At 42.0% G+C, this 17,455-nt stretch overlaps 1 protein-coding gene across 1 annotated transcript in view; it reads right to left on the reverse strand.

The window, feature by feature from the left end:
* GPC4 (glypican 4) overlaps positions 1-17,455 on the reverse strand; it is a 171,189-nt gene that overhangs the window by 56,925 nt on the left and 96,809 nt on the right. The window contains exon 3 of the mRNA XM_068250946.1: positions 5,323-5,714. Within this exon, the coding sequence (XP_068107047.1) occupies positions 5,323-5,714 (392 nt within the window). The remainder of the gene's footprint in view (positions 1-5,322; positions 5,715-17,455) is intronic.

Consider the following 17,455-nt stretch of genomic DNA (forward strand, 5'->3'; position numbering starts at 1 on the left):
CCAGTCATATTGTTTCCAGTACAGAAAGAGTTAAACTTCAGTTATCTATGCAAAAGAGCTTCTCTGAGCTATACAGGACTTACTTATACAAAGAAACAGTGACAGTCCGCTTCAGAGAAGGGTCAGTGAGAAGAGAAGTTCAAAGGGTCATTAGATCTGCAAACCACACTATAAACTATAATGCTGGTTACACACGATATGTTTTTACGCTCGATAGATGGATTCGATAGATAATTCCCGACATGTCCGATATTCCTTCTGATCGATTCTGCGCTCGATTTCTCATAGAAGTGAATGGAATAAGATAAGAAAAATGGAGCGGAAGATGAGAGAATTGAGCTCCAAATCGAGTGCATAATAGAGCGGAAAAAAGATTAGGTGGAAAATCGAGTGGAAAAAAACGTATCGTGTGTACCCAGCATAAGACCGAGAAACTGCAAATATGATGCAATGCAAAAAAAAAAAGCTATATAATTGAAAAATAAAATTAAGACTAATTTCTTTAGTAGGAATGTTTTATTCTTTATCCGTACTACAAAATTCATTATATAAGGTTTTTTTTTTTTCACTTTACTGTCACTTAAAGCTGCATACACACGCCTGATTCATTCAAACGACGGGTCGTCAGTCCGCCCGCAGACAGTTTCCCCCATGTGTACAGTCTGTCGGCAGAACGGCCAACCCGTCGTTTGAATAAATCAGGCGTGTGTACGCGCCTTAAGTGCAGAAGCCCAAGAGTGTATAAAAGCAAATATGGAGCTCTTTAAAAAAATAAATAAATAAATAAAAATCTTTTACAAAATATACAGTATATTAGGGGAATGTGTTTAAAGTGGCCTTGCTATAAGGCGTGGATAGGGATAGGCTGCCCAGTAACCACACTATTACTGCCTATTAACATTGGGCAGTGTCACCGTGGTAGTAACAGGCTTTCACTACTACTGGGACTCTAGAGTGCTTTTACCATGGACCTTAACCCATGCTCACCTCTACTTTAGCAGTGGCTGGACAGTGTACTGGTTAAAGTGGACCTAAACGATAGCACAGGACTGATGGAAAACAAACGGAGAAATGCACCCTGTATGTATTTAGAGAGTTTAGTCTGTCTCTCACGCATCTGACTAATCAAAAGTTGTAATTTGATCTCTTCACCTGTGTCAGCTCCTGCCACCGCAGAGAGACAATTGGTAAACACAGGATGGCGACAAGAGGTCTGCTTCCATGAAAGCAGAAAGTAGACACACTGAAGATTTATTTCAGGATATGTACCAGCTGTAACAAAGAAATGTTTTTCTTTAAACGTTATTATGCAGTTAGGTACGTTTTAGGACAGAGAGGAAGTTCTGAGTTCAGGTCTGCTTTAAGCGCTCTACCTCTGACACAGCAGACCAGGATTCGAATCTCAGCTCTACCGGTTGAGTAAGCTAGCACCTATTCAGTGAGGAGACCTTGGTCAAGACTCCTTAATGCTACTGCCTATAGAGGATGGTCTAGTGACTGCAGCTCTGGCGCTTTGAGTCTGTCAGGAGAAAAGTTCAACAGAATTGTTGTGTGTGTCCATACTTTAAACCGCATTGCCATCTCCTGACTGCCCCCCTCTCCCTTACCTGCTCCTGGAGCCCATGGAGGCCCTCCCCATCCCATCTCCCATAATGCATGCTGCCTGGACACCATCTGCAACAAGGCAGGGGACCAGTCAGTGGGGGCAGAGAGAGGTTTCATAGCTCTGATATCCTTTAAAATAAAAGTTATAAAAGCCTAAGTAGTGCCAGCCTGGAAATACCAGCACAGAATCTGTTCACTGCACAAATGTATAGCGCTGAAAGGCAGTGGAGGGAGATGAATGATTACACACACACAAAACTAAAAACATATGTAGTCATAAATAAGCTTATGTTAAGTAATGTGTGTAGAAATAATGTGATAGATCTACACAGAATCCCCCCATGGGCAACTTCAGTTCTAACTCTTATTCCAATCTAATTCCTGAAGGTCACCAGACAATATCTGCAGAGATTTGTCATCTTCCATACTTCCTCGTTCATCATTCTAAGTAGGAGCTTGTATATGTCACCCGTCTCTGTAGCCACCAATTTATCCACAAACTATTTTGGAATGACAACAGGCAGCCACTTCAGGGAAGAATCAATTCAACAGATGTACGCCTGTTCTCTGGTGTTTAGAGGGAACGAACAGTAGTTTTACATTTTATTCTGTTCTATTTAATGCTAGGCTGGTGGGGGAAAAAATACACATTTCATATTCATCGCTTGTTTAGTAGAAGAAACCCATGTAAAAAGCATGTAAATTTAAAGGGATACTGTAGGGGGGGGGGGTGTCGGGGGAAAATGAGTTGAACTTACCCGGGGCTTCTAATGGTCCCCCGCAGACATCCTGTGCCCGCACAGCCACTCACCAATGCTCCGGCCCCGCCTCCGGTTCACTTCTGGGAATTCAGACTTTAAAGTCTGAAAACCACTGCGCCAGCGTTGCTGTGTCCTTGCTCCCGCTGATGTCACCAGGAGTGTATAGCACAAGCCCAGTATGGTCTGTGCCTGCGCAGTACGCTCCTGGTGACATCAGCGGGAGCGAGGACACGTCAACGCAGGCGCAGTGGTTTTCAGACTTTAAAGTCTGAAATTCCAGAAGTGAACTGGAGGCGGGGCCAGAGCATAGGTGAGTGGCTGCACGGCACAGGATGTCTGCGGGGGACCATTAGAAGGCCCGGGTAAGTTCAACTCATTTTCCCCCGACCCCCCCTACAGTATCCCTTTAAGTCAAATAACAGCCTTCTGTACACCGCAGACTGAATTATGCAGAAGAAACACAAAAGTCAACTCCTCCCTCTTGATCCCAAAGTAAACAAGACAGAAACTGGCTCATAAATAGGATGCTTACTGCAATAAAAGCCATTCTGGGCTCTCATATGCTTTGCAAATAAATGCGCACCAAGGCAAATGCTTTTTGGACCAAATAACATTTTGAAAATATCTTCAAAATAAAAATGTGTAAACTAAGCGCTCCCAAAAAATATTTTACTTAAGATACAATAAAATGAAATTAATTAAAATGTCCAAAAAATTAGGGTTTTCCTGTAAGCTGTCAACAGCTGAGACAATAGTCTTGTGGGAAAAAAAAACAGCTTCCAACCACAACAAAGCAAGCTGCTACAGAGGTTATATTCTTCCATGTAGCAGTGGAAGTATGTTACTGCAGATTACTGCTAATTTATGCAGAAACATTCCCAAATATTAACACCAAAAAAACACGACACTCCAGATACTGTGTCTACTGCTATACTCACTATATAGTTATACAAACAGCATTGTAAAAGGACTTGCTGTGGTTTTCCCTGGGCTGTGGTCATATGATTATGCCTAAAGGAAGCTGCAGACTAATGGGAGGGGAGTGTTGCTACTAAGCAAGTCATTTCAATGCATGCTCTTCCCCACGCTACGCCTGACCAGGGCGGAACCATAGACAATGTTCTGTCTATGGTAGCGCCGCAGTGTAATTCGTGTGCCACGACTCGGAGGGGAAACTAATTAAGGCCACCTTGAATTTGAGCCATCATTCAGCTCACCCTGCACCAAAGTGATGGGCGGCGTATATCCACGTACGCGTGTTGCTAATACTGCTAACTAGGGGCCAAAAATAAGTCCGGCTCTTCTTGGTGGAGGAAGCAAATGGGAGAACTTCTTGCTGCTGGGAAACATACAGGAGGCATTTGCTATTATCTAAATGTGTAAATGTATTTTGTTTTGGCATTGTGTGGACTGTGCAAAACCTTGTAGAGGACAGAGTATCAGCTGAGAGATGGTCAATGAGATGCAAATAACTCTGTTCCTTCCAAACAACCCCAAGTAACCACCACCAGGAGAGGTTTACAGATTTTGTTTTTTAAAGAGAAGCAGAGGCAAAAATGTTATATATTAACCACTTCAGAACCAAGCCAATGTTCACAATTCTATGCCTAGATCTTGGGCAATTTTTAGTCTACCCAAACATTTAGTCTTGTTTTTTTTTCAGGAGAAATAGGGCTTTTTTTATATCATTTGACTCCAGTAAATCTAAAATACGCTTGTATTTTTAAGAGATAAATTATTAAAAAATGAAAAAAAAAGTGTAATTTTCTGAATTCTTCTAACAAAAAAATGTAAATATCTCAAACTGCAGCAGTAAAACGTTCATAAACTGATTTCATATGTCTATGCAGAGATGTCAAAATTATGTACATTAACTTTTTTTTTTTTTAGGTACACTGCATGGACACTAAATAGAAGTGGAAATTAGGATTTTAAAAAGAGTGAAAAAGTGATAATTATGCGATCTTAGTGATCAGGTGGCAGGGATCAGGGATCAAAAATCGCTCCTCATTCATGATAGAAGGTGTCAGCTGTCAAAGTACACAAGAATGCTGGAGTAAAAATCTACGTGTCAGAAACTAACATTCATAGACAGGACGTAGGTTTTAATATGCATGGTCCTGAAGTGGTTAAAAAAAGGTTACCCACAAGCTCTTGTTGGTAGTCTCTGCCACAGGGGACAGCAAGTGAAGCCTCATTAGGATCGAGAGGTTGTGTACTCAAGCTTTGTCTCAGGTATACTTTAACGCTGAAAATCATAAGCATTAGAAAAGGCTGATCTATTCCCAACTGACTCATGTCAAGTGTAATTTTAGTAATCGGTTCCCTGTGATCATAAGCGACCTTAAAATTTATGTACAGCTACACAAACCCCATTACAATTCAAATGAAACCCATTAAATGACGATTGTGGGGTGTTACAAGAATGGTGCTCAGAATTCTGTCAAACGGCTATAATTTGCAGAAATAGAAAAATGTCATTGAAAAATGTTAAATTGCCACATGCGACTGAAGACTTTAGATGACTGATGATTTCTTTCAAACACAGAAATGATAAAATGTAGTGGACATCTTGTTGATTGCATTCCGTATAAAGCAATTTTGTCGCAAATGTATAAATAGGGCCCTAGGAATGCAATCTTCAGTTTGGAAATGTTTAGCATCAATTCAGGCCCACTTGAAGGAACGCAACTGGGCTCCAACTAAGTGTAATCAATTTTCCTCAGTGATCAGAAGGAAGCACAGATTTAAAACAAGATAAAACGTGGGAGACCTATAAGAAATCTATTCATAACCGTTAACATAAATAATCAAACTAGTAAGTCCCACTGACACCATTATGCTACAAGATGAATAATAATGTAATTTACATGACAATCATTGCCAGTTCTATTTAGTAGCTGTAAGATAAAATTACTTTACCCTGACCCAAAAACAAATAAAAAAAGTCTCTTACCGTGGAGACCTTGTTTATGACATCCCTAGCCACAGCTAGGCCCTGTGCGAAGGTTCGAGCGGCCACAAAGGCACGGGTGACTTGGAGTTTAAGTTTCCGTGGTACATCTCCGAAAGGCTTCAGCTGGTCGGTGTACTTACTGACACACTCCAGGTAGTCCTCTGTAAAATGATACTGAGGGTTCACCAGTCGGAACATGCGCTCCAGTAGTCGTGCCCAAAAGTCATTCATCATCTCCTCCAAATTTACATTCCCACCAATGTAATACTTCCTCAGTTCCACAAAGAAATCCTTAAAAACCTCAGAATTTTGCATGTACAATCGTCCATACGTCCGCACAAACATGTCATTCAGGGATGTCTCAGCATTTTTCAGAAGTTCTTTGAAAAACTCTAAAGGAAGAAAAATGAAAATTGCATTTAAAATACGCAAGAAAATATATCCAACAACTAAAAAAAGACAGTGTACTGATGCCAGCAAACCCACAGCATGTTACACAATATATAAAGCATTAGGTTTGGAATCACCCCCCCTGCTAGTTGGACAATGTTGTGGAGGTTTCCACAATTTCCTCTCCTGCGGAGACCCAGTACATGATTATGAACTGTCCTTTTTGTCAGCCTGATCTCTGGAATCCTTTGTCCATACAACCCTCCAGGGCATCCACTAGAGGTCTCTAATAGATTCTCCAAAGGAATATAAACAAAGTGTGATCTTGAGGGTAAATTTCTTTAAAGGGGGCACAGAAAGGAAACACTAAGGGCCCATTCACACTTGGGCGATTAGCAGGCATTTACTGCCAATCGCCAACCATCGCTATTGCTTTTTAAAGCGCTAGTGCAATGTTAACTATACGGCAGTGATCAGACTGCTGCGGTGGCCGGCAATTCGAGCTTAGCACTATACGCAAACACGCTACATGCAACATTTTTCCGCGATTTTAGAGCAATCGCAATGCATTTCAATTGCAAATTGCAATCTCTCAAAAAACACGAAAAAGTCCACTAAAAAATACACAATTATTAGGGAAAAAAAAGCTGTTGCAAAACGCTAGCGATAACTGCTAGCGTTTTGCGATCGTAAGTGTGAATGGGGCCTAACATCTCTCCCCATGATTTCAGCCTCTGTCCTGCTGCAGTGGCTTGACATTGGGGGAAGGGGGAATTCCATCAGTGCTCTGAAGTGAGGGCAATAAGACCTGCTGGGGCTCAATAAAGAACACAGAGGGGCAACTTGGCAAGTCTGCTTAATCTTTGATTCCCATTTCAAAAGTGTATTTTATGGTTGCTTTAAGGCATTGCACCCACTTTGCTGTTCTTGTTGACCTTGAACTGTAAAGAAAATAATCTAGATGTATTAAATACTAGACAGGGAAACCAAACGCCATGTAGCCTTTAAGCGGTTTCACTTAATTTAGACCCATGCTTGGGTTGTATACATACAGTGCATCAAAATCAGCAGCAATGATCTTTTCTGATTACTTCAGTTGATAGTTTTCTGCACAAATGTGCTGAACAGTCCGTTCTCTATTGTGTGGAAGGGGAGGAAGCGAGCTGGATAAATCCCACAATAGCCACAGTGGAGAAAATCTGCTAAGGATTTTCTACTTTGACTGCTGAAGATGAGTTTTGGCTTCTAATCAGTAGACCTACCAATGGCTGTTGTACTGGTATGCATTTCACTTTACTCATACTGCAGAATGGCAGAGAGTCAAGTTTTCCTTTACATATAGAAGGTTATGAACCCTCCTTATAACTTACCACAAAATTCCTAGTGTGATACCTTATAATCTAACTGGGTTAAAGCGGTATAAAACCCTGACATAATATTCAATATTTATGCCATACGGTTATCATATTTGCTTTTGTGCATAAGTATTATTCATTTAGAAATTATACGTTTCTAAAGTACACTAATTTTACTCTGAGAGCTGACTTTGCAATTTATTTATAACTGCTTTATTCATCCTCTAACTTAATCAGAAAGCATCAGAAAGCATTTATGCTTGTGTGACTTTGTTCAGGGGACCCTGCAGTGTAAGAGAAGGCTTTGTTTACATTTCTCACTTGATACAATTAACCACTTGGCAACCTCTGCCACGCTGATCTACGCCCCTTTAAAATTCACCTGAGTCACAGGGGCGTAGATAAGCAACTCCTGTTTATTTTGCTGCTGTGCGCGATCGCGTGCACGCATCGGGCATCCGCTGATCCGTGATTGGCTGATGTGAACATGTGTTCAAAGCCAATCAAGTGCTTACAGAGGCACCAGGTGTCACCCGGAAACACTGCAGGTGTATGCTCGCAACTTTTATTGCCTGAGGAAGCGGGTTTAAACCTGAGAAACGCGTTGCAGTCCCTGTTTTTTGGAGTATGCTAATACATTTGTATTTATTTTGAATAGACAGTTTCAGTGTCTGCTTGCATGAGTTAAGTCCACCACTGCCTCAATAGCACTTTTTAATTGCTTTTATTATTTAAAGTTATCCTGTTGGCGCCTCTGTTATCTCTTCACTAATTATTATCCACCCTTGGTGGAGGGGGATACCCCTTTTTTCCTGTCTACAGAGAGAGACTTCTTATTCCTGAGTGGGGACAGGATAATCGCCTCACCTGCCTTTACGGTGTTTGCCTTGGAGGTAACCCTGACTTATGAGTAGAATCATCATACTCTTACATATTTCCACCATTTACAGTGCATACTACACTATATTGGGCTCTCGGTTTCCCCCTTTCTCCCCATAAGCAGAATTCAAGTTCTCCTAGATAAATACAATTTCCTGTTAGAAGAGGCGTTTGGGGTTTACTTTAAACTGTTTAGAAATCATGCAGCTGTACATATTAATTTGGAGGTTGTTCCATACCAAGAGATGGCCACTTCCTTCCTTGCCAGCCATTAAACATAAGCTTGTGTGACCTCAAAATATTTTCTTGTAGAGGTATGCATTTTTTATACAGCCCTTTGCCCTATTTTAACATTGTTTACGTGGAAGATGCTGTACAAGGGGATAAAATTGCCCATAATTAGATGGCCATAGTTAAAGGATGGAGGGCATGGTCACATCTGTAATTTCTCATTTAGCCGGGGTGCTGCTTCAGAGTACTTGAATGAAGAATTCATATTAGTCATGACAAGGGTAGTATCAGACCATTGAGGAAAATACATATTTTACATATACTATACAAAAAATAAAATTTTAATTCCACACTTGTTAAACAGCTGAAAAATAGAATTAGCTTTCCTCATGGGATAGAACACTTCACAGCACAACTTCAGTTGTGGGAAAGCTACATAAAACATCTGGTTTATGTATAGCTATGGTAAATATTCTGGAATAGTAGTAGATTGTTCTAGTATAATCACAAAGGCTCAAAGATGAACTCTAAGCAAAAACAAAAACACACACAGCTTGTCAATAGAGCTATACGGTCTAATGTATGACCATCATTCAGCCTGCTTGAGGCTCATACAAAGGATGGCAGGTGGTGGTGAAGCATCAACACTTTCTGATGAGTTGATGTAAGTGAGGGTTGTCTGCTCTGAGAAAATCCTAAGGATTATTAATTGTATTTATAAAAGCACCAACTTATTACACAGTGCTGACAATAAATAGGGATACATACAATGTAAACAAGGGGTGATAGATAGAGAGCTGGCAAACGGTTATACAACATAACAAAAGGTTATACATGCAAACAGGGTATAAGATGCATGATCATGTGATTTTACAGAGACCCAGCATTTACCGCATATTCTGGCAGGTAAGACGACCCCCCAACTTTTCCAGTTAAAATATAGAGTTTTGGATATACTCGCCGTATAAGTCTACTCCTCTTCCAACGTGCACCAAATAAAAAACAAAACATATACAGGTGCTATGTATGAACAGATACTGGTGCTGTACTGTATGCGATACCCAGTATATAACAGTATATAGGCGATTGACTGGTTGGATTGGTCAACTCTCCCTCTCTCTAAATGGATTGGTCAGCTCTCCCTGTCTACTGGTTTATCAGAGCTGTATGGAAGAATAGATTGCGCTGTGCCCATAAAACATGCCTTTTTCCCCCCTTCTGACCCACCATTTTATCCTATTTACCTCCTTCTCGGCCTCTCAGATCTCACACATGTACGCCTGTGTCGCTTCACTACAGTACTCGGCAGCGAGATTGGAGAGTTAGTAACAGGATAGGGCGTATCACCCGGCATCAATGACACCGGGTGTATAAGACAACCCCTGAATTTTCAGATGATTTTCAAGGGTTAAAAAGGGTCTTCCAAAAATAGTCCATGCGAAAGGTGTCAGCTAGGGTTGCAAAATCAAGAACATGCTGGGGGACAAAGGCTTACAATAACAGCCCCCCCCCCCCCAAAAAAAAGGGGTCTGATATACTCAAGGACCTATGCTCAGCATGTGATACGTTTAGCCCAAGGAGTATATCTGGTGGGTTCTGGGGCCTAAAATATTTTTTATATTTGCATATACATGCAAACTGCAATATTTAGTTACTTATAAATTATAAAAACCAGATTAGATTGTACTGTGTCTAATAAAGGCAGAATAGCCAAAAAGCTTACGAAGTTAGCCAATAAATTGTATAATCCTAATTCAAAACTTCCTTGCTAAAAATGTGATGTGTTCTAATTACAGAGACAGAACCCTTTAAATCTTGGCTTACTGCTAATAAATGTATAAAAATGTTGAGGGGTACGACAGGCACTTGAGATAATTCTATCTATAATATAGGGTACTGGCTAGGCACAACTTTTTAAAATTTTTGAAAATTAAAGTCAAGTAAATCACAGGTAAAATAAATAAGATCTTCTACGATGTCTAATAAATACACAACCAATTGCAGCGCAGTCTGTAAAGGATTAGTTATTGATCTCAGTTAATAGAATCTGAAAATGTTTATCAAGAGCATCACAACCAGAAAAATATGAAATAAACTTTCACTCCGAGGGAAGAATGATGAAGAATAATGGCCGGCTTTCTGTCTGGACTGCGCGCTTCCATAAATTAACACCTCTGCTGCAAGTCAATGGAACAAAGTCCTACACACACTGAGGATTACTTTCCTGTTTTGCCATGTAGTAAAAAACAAGTTTTATAGCTGCACGACAAATACGGTATACTCATTAAATCACCACATCAACACAAGCTCAATAGAGAAAGAAAAAAAATCCAAGCACAAAGAATTCTCAGGAATGACAAATCATACATCTGTGAAACCTCCAAACACAAACATTACTCAATCCTGAAAGGTAGCAAGGTGTACTTGCCCAATTCTCCTACCTTTTCCTCTTCAAATATGGTGCACAGATAAGAGCTACTATTTTTGTAGTTCAAAATCAAGATAGTAATTAATGGCTACCCCACCTCTTGCTTCCCCCTATTCCTGTAAATTTTAAGCTCTCAAGTGCAGGGCTCCCTCACCTTTTGTGTCTTGGAATAGGTTATACATCTTATTCATCCTGTTCTCTTTGTCACTGAAATTACCAATTCTGTATTTTTTATCCAATTCTGTATTTTCGACCAACTCTGTATTTTGTATATTGGTGTACATCATTGTCTGTATTACTATGTAACCCATGTTTGTTTCTTTGTACAGCCCAACAAAATATGCTGGCACTTTACAAATCTGTAACAAATAATTAAAATAATAAATATAGATTTATACATTTAAAAAGGTCATCGGTAGAAGAAACAAAACCATACCTCCCCTCTCCCCCAACAAATATGGTAAAAAAAAAATTTGAGCCTTCTATAATTGAGGCAAAGGCAAGTACAGACAGCAGATACTAGTACCTCAATATCTCAGTTTTATCACTATCAGACTGTATGATGATTGCTCATCTGGTTCAATTACCCTACCCCACCTAAAATTTTCCATAGTAATGAACATGCCACTTGCACCTGGAACACATTTATGAACAGATGACACTGAAGTTTGTACAAGTGTCCTCATCTTGAAGAAGCTCTCCCCCAGTACCAGTATGTCTGGCCATAGGCACTGGAGAACAAAATATAAAAACTTCTGACCCAAATATATATTAGTATCAAAAGCACAAAGAATCAGGATGTACGCATTAGGCTTCTGGATAGTGTTTGGGGCTGGTTAGGTTTGAATTAAAGGTTATAGTTGGGAGAAAAATTTGGTACACCATATTAATATTGGATGGTTTACTTGGTTTTTAACCATTTAAAATGGCTTTTAACTAAATCCTCTGTAAAACTTTTTTTTAAACACACCTCTTCTACTGTAGTCATGTAAAAGTAGGGTCAAATAATTAGAAATACCCCTAAAAACCATTAAGAACAGTGACAGTCACGTGACCTTTGCTACAATTCTTCCTTTAAAAATGTTTAAGGTCTCAAAGCAGATCAGAGATGAAAAACTAACCAAATCCAAAAAAGCTTTATTGGCAGGACCAAATACATTTAGCATTGCCAAAGCAAAACAAAACAATGACAAGCAACTTGTCTATATATCTTATCTAAAGTTTAGATAGTTTACACAGCAAATCAAACTGCAAACAGCTTCAACAGTTTATGATTATTTATTCCTGTGATACAATGAGAGCAGCAATGTTCTGTTTGTCACATAACACACTGGCAAGCTGCTCTGCATCTCCAGCCCTCAGCCTGTGAAAACTTCACTCCTCTCCTCCTCCCTCCTCTGCCTCGGAAATCTCTTACTAGTAACCACCTTCTTCTCCTGCCCAGACTGAGCTCCCATAAGCCCTTGCTACTAAGGCTCAGAGTGCCTTAAGCTGTGGGCGAGGCTTGTTTAGTTTCTAGGGAATTAGAGTATTAAAACCAAACAAAAAAGTATTTGGCTGAAGGAAAGCCCTATCAACTATATGAAAGGAACACAATTATGCAATAAGTAAAAGTTTCTCAGATCCACTTTAACCACTTCCTAACTGAGGGGTTTTACCCCTTCAGCATCCGAGCAATTTTCTCCTTTCAGCGCTCCTTACATTCATTCCCCTATAACTTTATCATTACTTATCACAATGAAATGAACTATATCTTGTTTTTTTTCGCCACCAATTAGGCTTTCTTTAGGTGGGACATTATGCCAAGAATTATTTTATTCTAAAATGTGTTTTAATTGGAAAATAGGAAAACATTTGGGAAAAAAAAAAACATTTTTCAGTTTTCCGCCATTATAGTTTTTAAATAATGCATGCTACTGTCATTAAAATCCATGAAATGTATTTGCCCTTTTGTCCCGGTTATAAAACCATTTAAATTATGTCCCTATCACAATGTTTGGCGCCAATATTTTATTTGGAAATAAAGGTGCATTTTTTCAGTTTTGCGTCCATCCCTAATTACAAGCCCATAGTTTATAAAGTAACAGTGTTGTACCCTCCTGACATAAATATTTAAAAAGTTCAGTCCCTAAGGTAACTATTTATGTATTTTTTTTAATTGTAAAAAATGGGGAGTGTGGGAGGTAATGAGTAAATTTTTTTCTGTATAAGTAATGTAAGTATGTGAAAAATAGTGTAGGGTGTAGTTTTACTATTTGGCCACAAGATGGCAACAGTAATGCGACCTCAAAGCGTCCTTCCGGACGCTAGGAGGAAGTATAAAGAGGCTGGGATTTTTTCTTTCTTTTACAATGATCGCACTGCTCAGCGGAAAGCAGCCGATCATTGCTGGGGGCAGAGATCAACGAACGGGAATGTATTTTCCCGTTCATTGATCTCCGGGCGAGCGGGCAGCGGCGTGATTACCAGCGGAAGTGCGAGCGGGAGCGCGGACAGCGGCGGGGGGTGCGTATATCTACGCTCCGGGCGGGGAAGTGAAGTCCAAAGGAGCGTAGATATACTGTACGCGGGCGGGGAACTAGTTAAGTAGACCAAAAGAGCCTACCACAAAGCTCCCTATCCTGCCTGTGCCAAGGGGAGAGGAGTTGGGTGGCAACACAGCCATGCCCAACTTCCATACCCCAAATGGGAAGGATGGCGAGAGACCTCGAGAGTCAAGGTGACTGAAATTAACCTCCCTGGCGGTCTATTAAAACCGCCAGGGGGCAGCGCAGCACTTTTTTTTAACCATGTAGCTAGCACGGCGGCGATCGGGAAGTACACGCAGCTAGCACAGTGCCAGCTCTATGTACAAAAATAGCCCGACCTGATCCAATCTACCACCACCTCGGATCCACTTTAACTTAGTGTCGCTCTTCAGGTTACATAGTTATTTTGGTTGAAAAAAGACATACGTCCATCGAGTTCAACCAGTATAAAGTACAACACCAGCCTGCTCCCTGACATATCCCTGTTGATCCAGAGGAAGGCGAAAAAACCCTTACAAGGCATGGTCCAATTAGCCCCTAAAGGGAAAAATTCCTTCCCGACTCCAGATGGCAATCAGATAAAATCCCTGGAACAACATCATTAGGCATTACCTAGTAATTGTAGCCATGGATGTCTTTCAACGCAAGGAAAGCATCTAAGCCCCCTTTAAATGCAGGTATAGAGTTTGCCATAACGACTTCCTGTGGCAATGCATTCCACATCTTAATCACTCTAACTGTAAAGAACCCTTTCCTAAATAAATGGCTAAATGTTTTTCCTCCATGCGCAGATCATGTCCTCTAGTCCTTTGAGAAGGCCTAGGGACAAAAAGCTCATCCGCCAAGCTATTATATTGCCCTCTGATGTATTTATACATGTTAATTAGATCCCCTCTAAGGCGTCTTTTCTCTAGACTAAATAAACCCAGTTTATCTAACCTTTCTTGATAAGTGAGACCTTCCATCCCACGTATCAATTTTGTTGCTCGTCTCTGCACCTGCTCTAAAACTGCAATATCTTTTTTTGTAATGTTGTGCCCAGAACTGAATTCCATATTCCAGATGTGGCCTTACTAGAGAGTTAAACAGGGGCAATATTATGCTAGCATCTCGAGTTTTTATTTCCCTTTTAATGCATCCCAAAATTTTGTTAGCTTTAGCTGCAGCTGCTTGGCATTGAGTACGATTATTTAACTTGTTGTCAATGAGTACTCCTAAGTCCTTCTCCAAGTTTGATGTCCCCAACTGTATCCCATTTATTTTGTATGGTGCTAGACCATTAGTACGTCCAAAATGCATGACTTTACATTTGTCAACATTGAATTTCATCTGCCATGTATGTGCCCATATAGCCATCCTATCCAGATCCTGTTGCAATATGACACGATCTTCCTGAGAGTTGATGATTCTGCACAATTTTGTATCATCTGCAAAAATAGCAACATTGCTCACTACTGCATCTATTATTATTTATTATTATTATTATTATTTATTGTATTTATAAAGCGCCAACATATTACGCAGCGCTGCACAATAGATAAATGGGTTAACATACAGGTAGAACATACGGAAACTCACAACAAAACAAGATCATGCAAATGATTTGATAACAATACAGTGTCATAGGTCAAGATAGAGACTGTTCGAGTCTACAAGAAGGGTGGTTGTGAGTAAGATTGCATAATCAAGATGGATACATTAGGGAGGAGGGCCCTGCCAGAGGCTTACAATCTAAAGGGTGGGGTGGAGACAATAGGTGCGTCTTTTGAGAGGGGGTCTAACAGAACATATTATGATACTGGTGTAGGGGGGTATGCGAGCGTGAAGAGGTGAGTCTTGAGAGCTTGTTTGAAGGTATTAAAGGTGGGGGCGAGTCTGACGGCTGGTGGGAGAGAGTTCCAGAGAGTAGGGGCAGCCCTGGTGAAGTCCTGCAATCGTGCGTGTGACTGAGTTATGCGTGGTGCGACTAGGCGCAGGTCATTGGAGGATCGGAGGGGGCGGGCTGGTATGTGCCTGTGGACCAGATCAGAGATGTAGGTCGGGCAGGTCTTGTGCACTGATTTGTAGGCCAAGCACAGGATTTTGAAATTGATCCTAAAGCTGATGGGGAGCCAGTGTAGTGCTTTACAGAGCAGAGTTGTAGAGGCACTGCGGTGAGAAGAATGTATCAGTCTGGCTGCCGCATTCATTACCAATTTAAGTGGGTCAGTACGGTTAGAGGGGAGGCCAGATAAAAGAGAATTGCAGTAGTCTAGGCGGGAGATGACAAGGGCATGGATAAGGAGTTTAGTGGTGTCAAGTGACAGGTAGGAGCGGATCTTGGAGATGTTGCGGAGGTGGAAGTTGCAGGATCTGACAATACCTTGGATGTGGGCTGTAAAGGAAAGTTCAGAGTCCAGAGTAACGCCTAGACAGCGGGCTTGGGAGGTAGGGTGGATAGTAGTATTTTCAATAGTGACGTGCAGATCTGGGAGGGGTGCAGCTGTGCGGGGTGGGAATATTAGAAGCTCAGTCTTGTCCAAATTAAGCTTCAGGTACCTGGCAGCCATCCAGGAGGAAATGGATGTGAGGCAGGCAGAGACTTTGTCCATGGTAGAGGAGGAGAGATCTGGGGTGTGGAGATATATCTGGGTGTCGTCGGCATACAGGTGATAATTGAAACCCATGGAGGAGATGATTTTACCAATTGAGGCAGTATAGAGTGAGAACAGGAGTGGTCCTAGGACGGAACCTTGAGGAACACCAACTGAGAGGGGTGTAGGAGCGGATGAGGAGCCATTGAAAAATGTTGTGAAGGAGCGGTTGGAGAGGTAGGAGGAGATCCAGGCTAAGGCTAGGTCCTGAATGCCCATTAGCTGGAGGGAGTGGAGGAGGAGGGAGTGGTCGACAGTGTCAAATGCCGAGGAGAGGTCCAGGAGGAGCAGGATGGAGTATTTACCTTCGGCTTTGGCAAGGGCAAGGTCGTTTACCACTTTGGTGAGGGCTGTTTCTGTAGAATGGGCGGTGCGAAAACCAGACTGCAGGGGATCGAGAAGGGAGTTGGAGTTAAGGAAGTTGGTCAGGCGTTGTTGGGCCAGGCGTTCAAGAATTTTTGAGGCAAAAGGGAGGAGAGAGATTGGGCGGTAGTTGGATGGCAGAGCAGGGTCAAGTGAAGATTTCTTTAGCAGGGGAAGCACAGTGGCCTGTTTGAATATGGAGGGGAAGATGCCGGTGGAGAAGGAGAGGTTGAACAGATGGGTGAGGACAGGGGCCAGATCAGAAAAATGTGGGCGCAGAGAATCAGATGGGACCGGATCTAGGGGGCAGGAAGTGGCAGGTGAAGTTGCCAGCAGCTGGTTGACTTCCTCCACCGTGACAGGATTGAAGGAGGTAAGGGAGGAGAAAGAGGCAAGAGTCGGATGTGGTGGGGAGGCGGGGGCGATAGAGTGGAGGAGAGAAATATCCCTCCGGATTGTTGTAATTTTGTTGATAAAGTAGTTTGATAGGTCAGTGGCTGAGAGGGTGGAGGTTGGGGGGGGGAGGTGTGGGGTTAAGTAGGGCATTGAAGGTGGCAAAAAGACGACGTGGGTTGGAGGCTTGGGTAGCGATCAAGTGAGTGAAGTATATCTGTTTACTATCAGCGAGGGCAGTATGGTACGTCTGCAACTTGGTCTTGTATCCCAGGAAATCATTGTTGTGGCGGGATTTCCTCCATTTGCGTTCTGCAGCTCGTGTCTCATTTTGTAGTTTTTTTGTGAGGGCAGTGTGCCAAGGTTGGGGGTTGGGGCGACTGTTGGTACGAAAGGTCAGGGGAGCCGCATGGTCTAAGGCTGCGGAGAGGTTACTGTTGTATTGAGCTGCTGCTTCGTTGGGGCAGGTTAGGCTGGGGAGGGAGGAGGAGAGAGAGTGGAGGGGTGTGGCTAGTACATTGGGGTCAAGGTTGCGTAGATCTCTCTGCCAACGTCCAGTTTGGGGAGGGAGACAGGGGGTGCTGGATGGAGTGAGGGTGAAGGTGATGAGGTGGTGGTCGGAGATGGGGAATGGTGTAATGTCCAGGTTGGTAAGTGCGATGGCTTTGGAGAAAATTAGGTCCAAAGTATTACCAGCACTGTGGGTTGTGGCATTAGTATGCTGAGTGAGGCCAAGGGAGTTGGTGAGTGAGAGAAGCTGAGTGGCAGCAGAGGTGGTAGGCTCATCAATTGGAATGTTAAAGTCTCCGAGGATGATTGTTGGGAGGTCGGAGGACAGGATGTGTGGGAGCCAGGAGGCAAGGTTTTCTAGGAAGTGCGATATTGTACTGGAGGGGGGGCGGTATAGGACTGCAATAATGGCTGGGAGGGGAT

Source organism: Hyperolius riggenbachi, chromosome 8 (assembly GCF_040937935.1).
Source record: "Hyperolius riggenbachi isolate aHypRig1 chromosome 8, aHypRig1.pri, whole genome shotgun sequence".
Classification (NCBI taxonomy): domain Eukaryota; kingdom Metazoa; phylum Chordata; class Amphibia; order Anura; family Hyperoliidae; genus Hyperolius; species Hyperolius riggenbachi.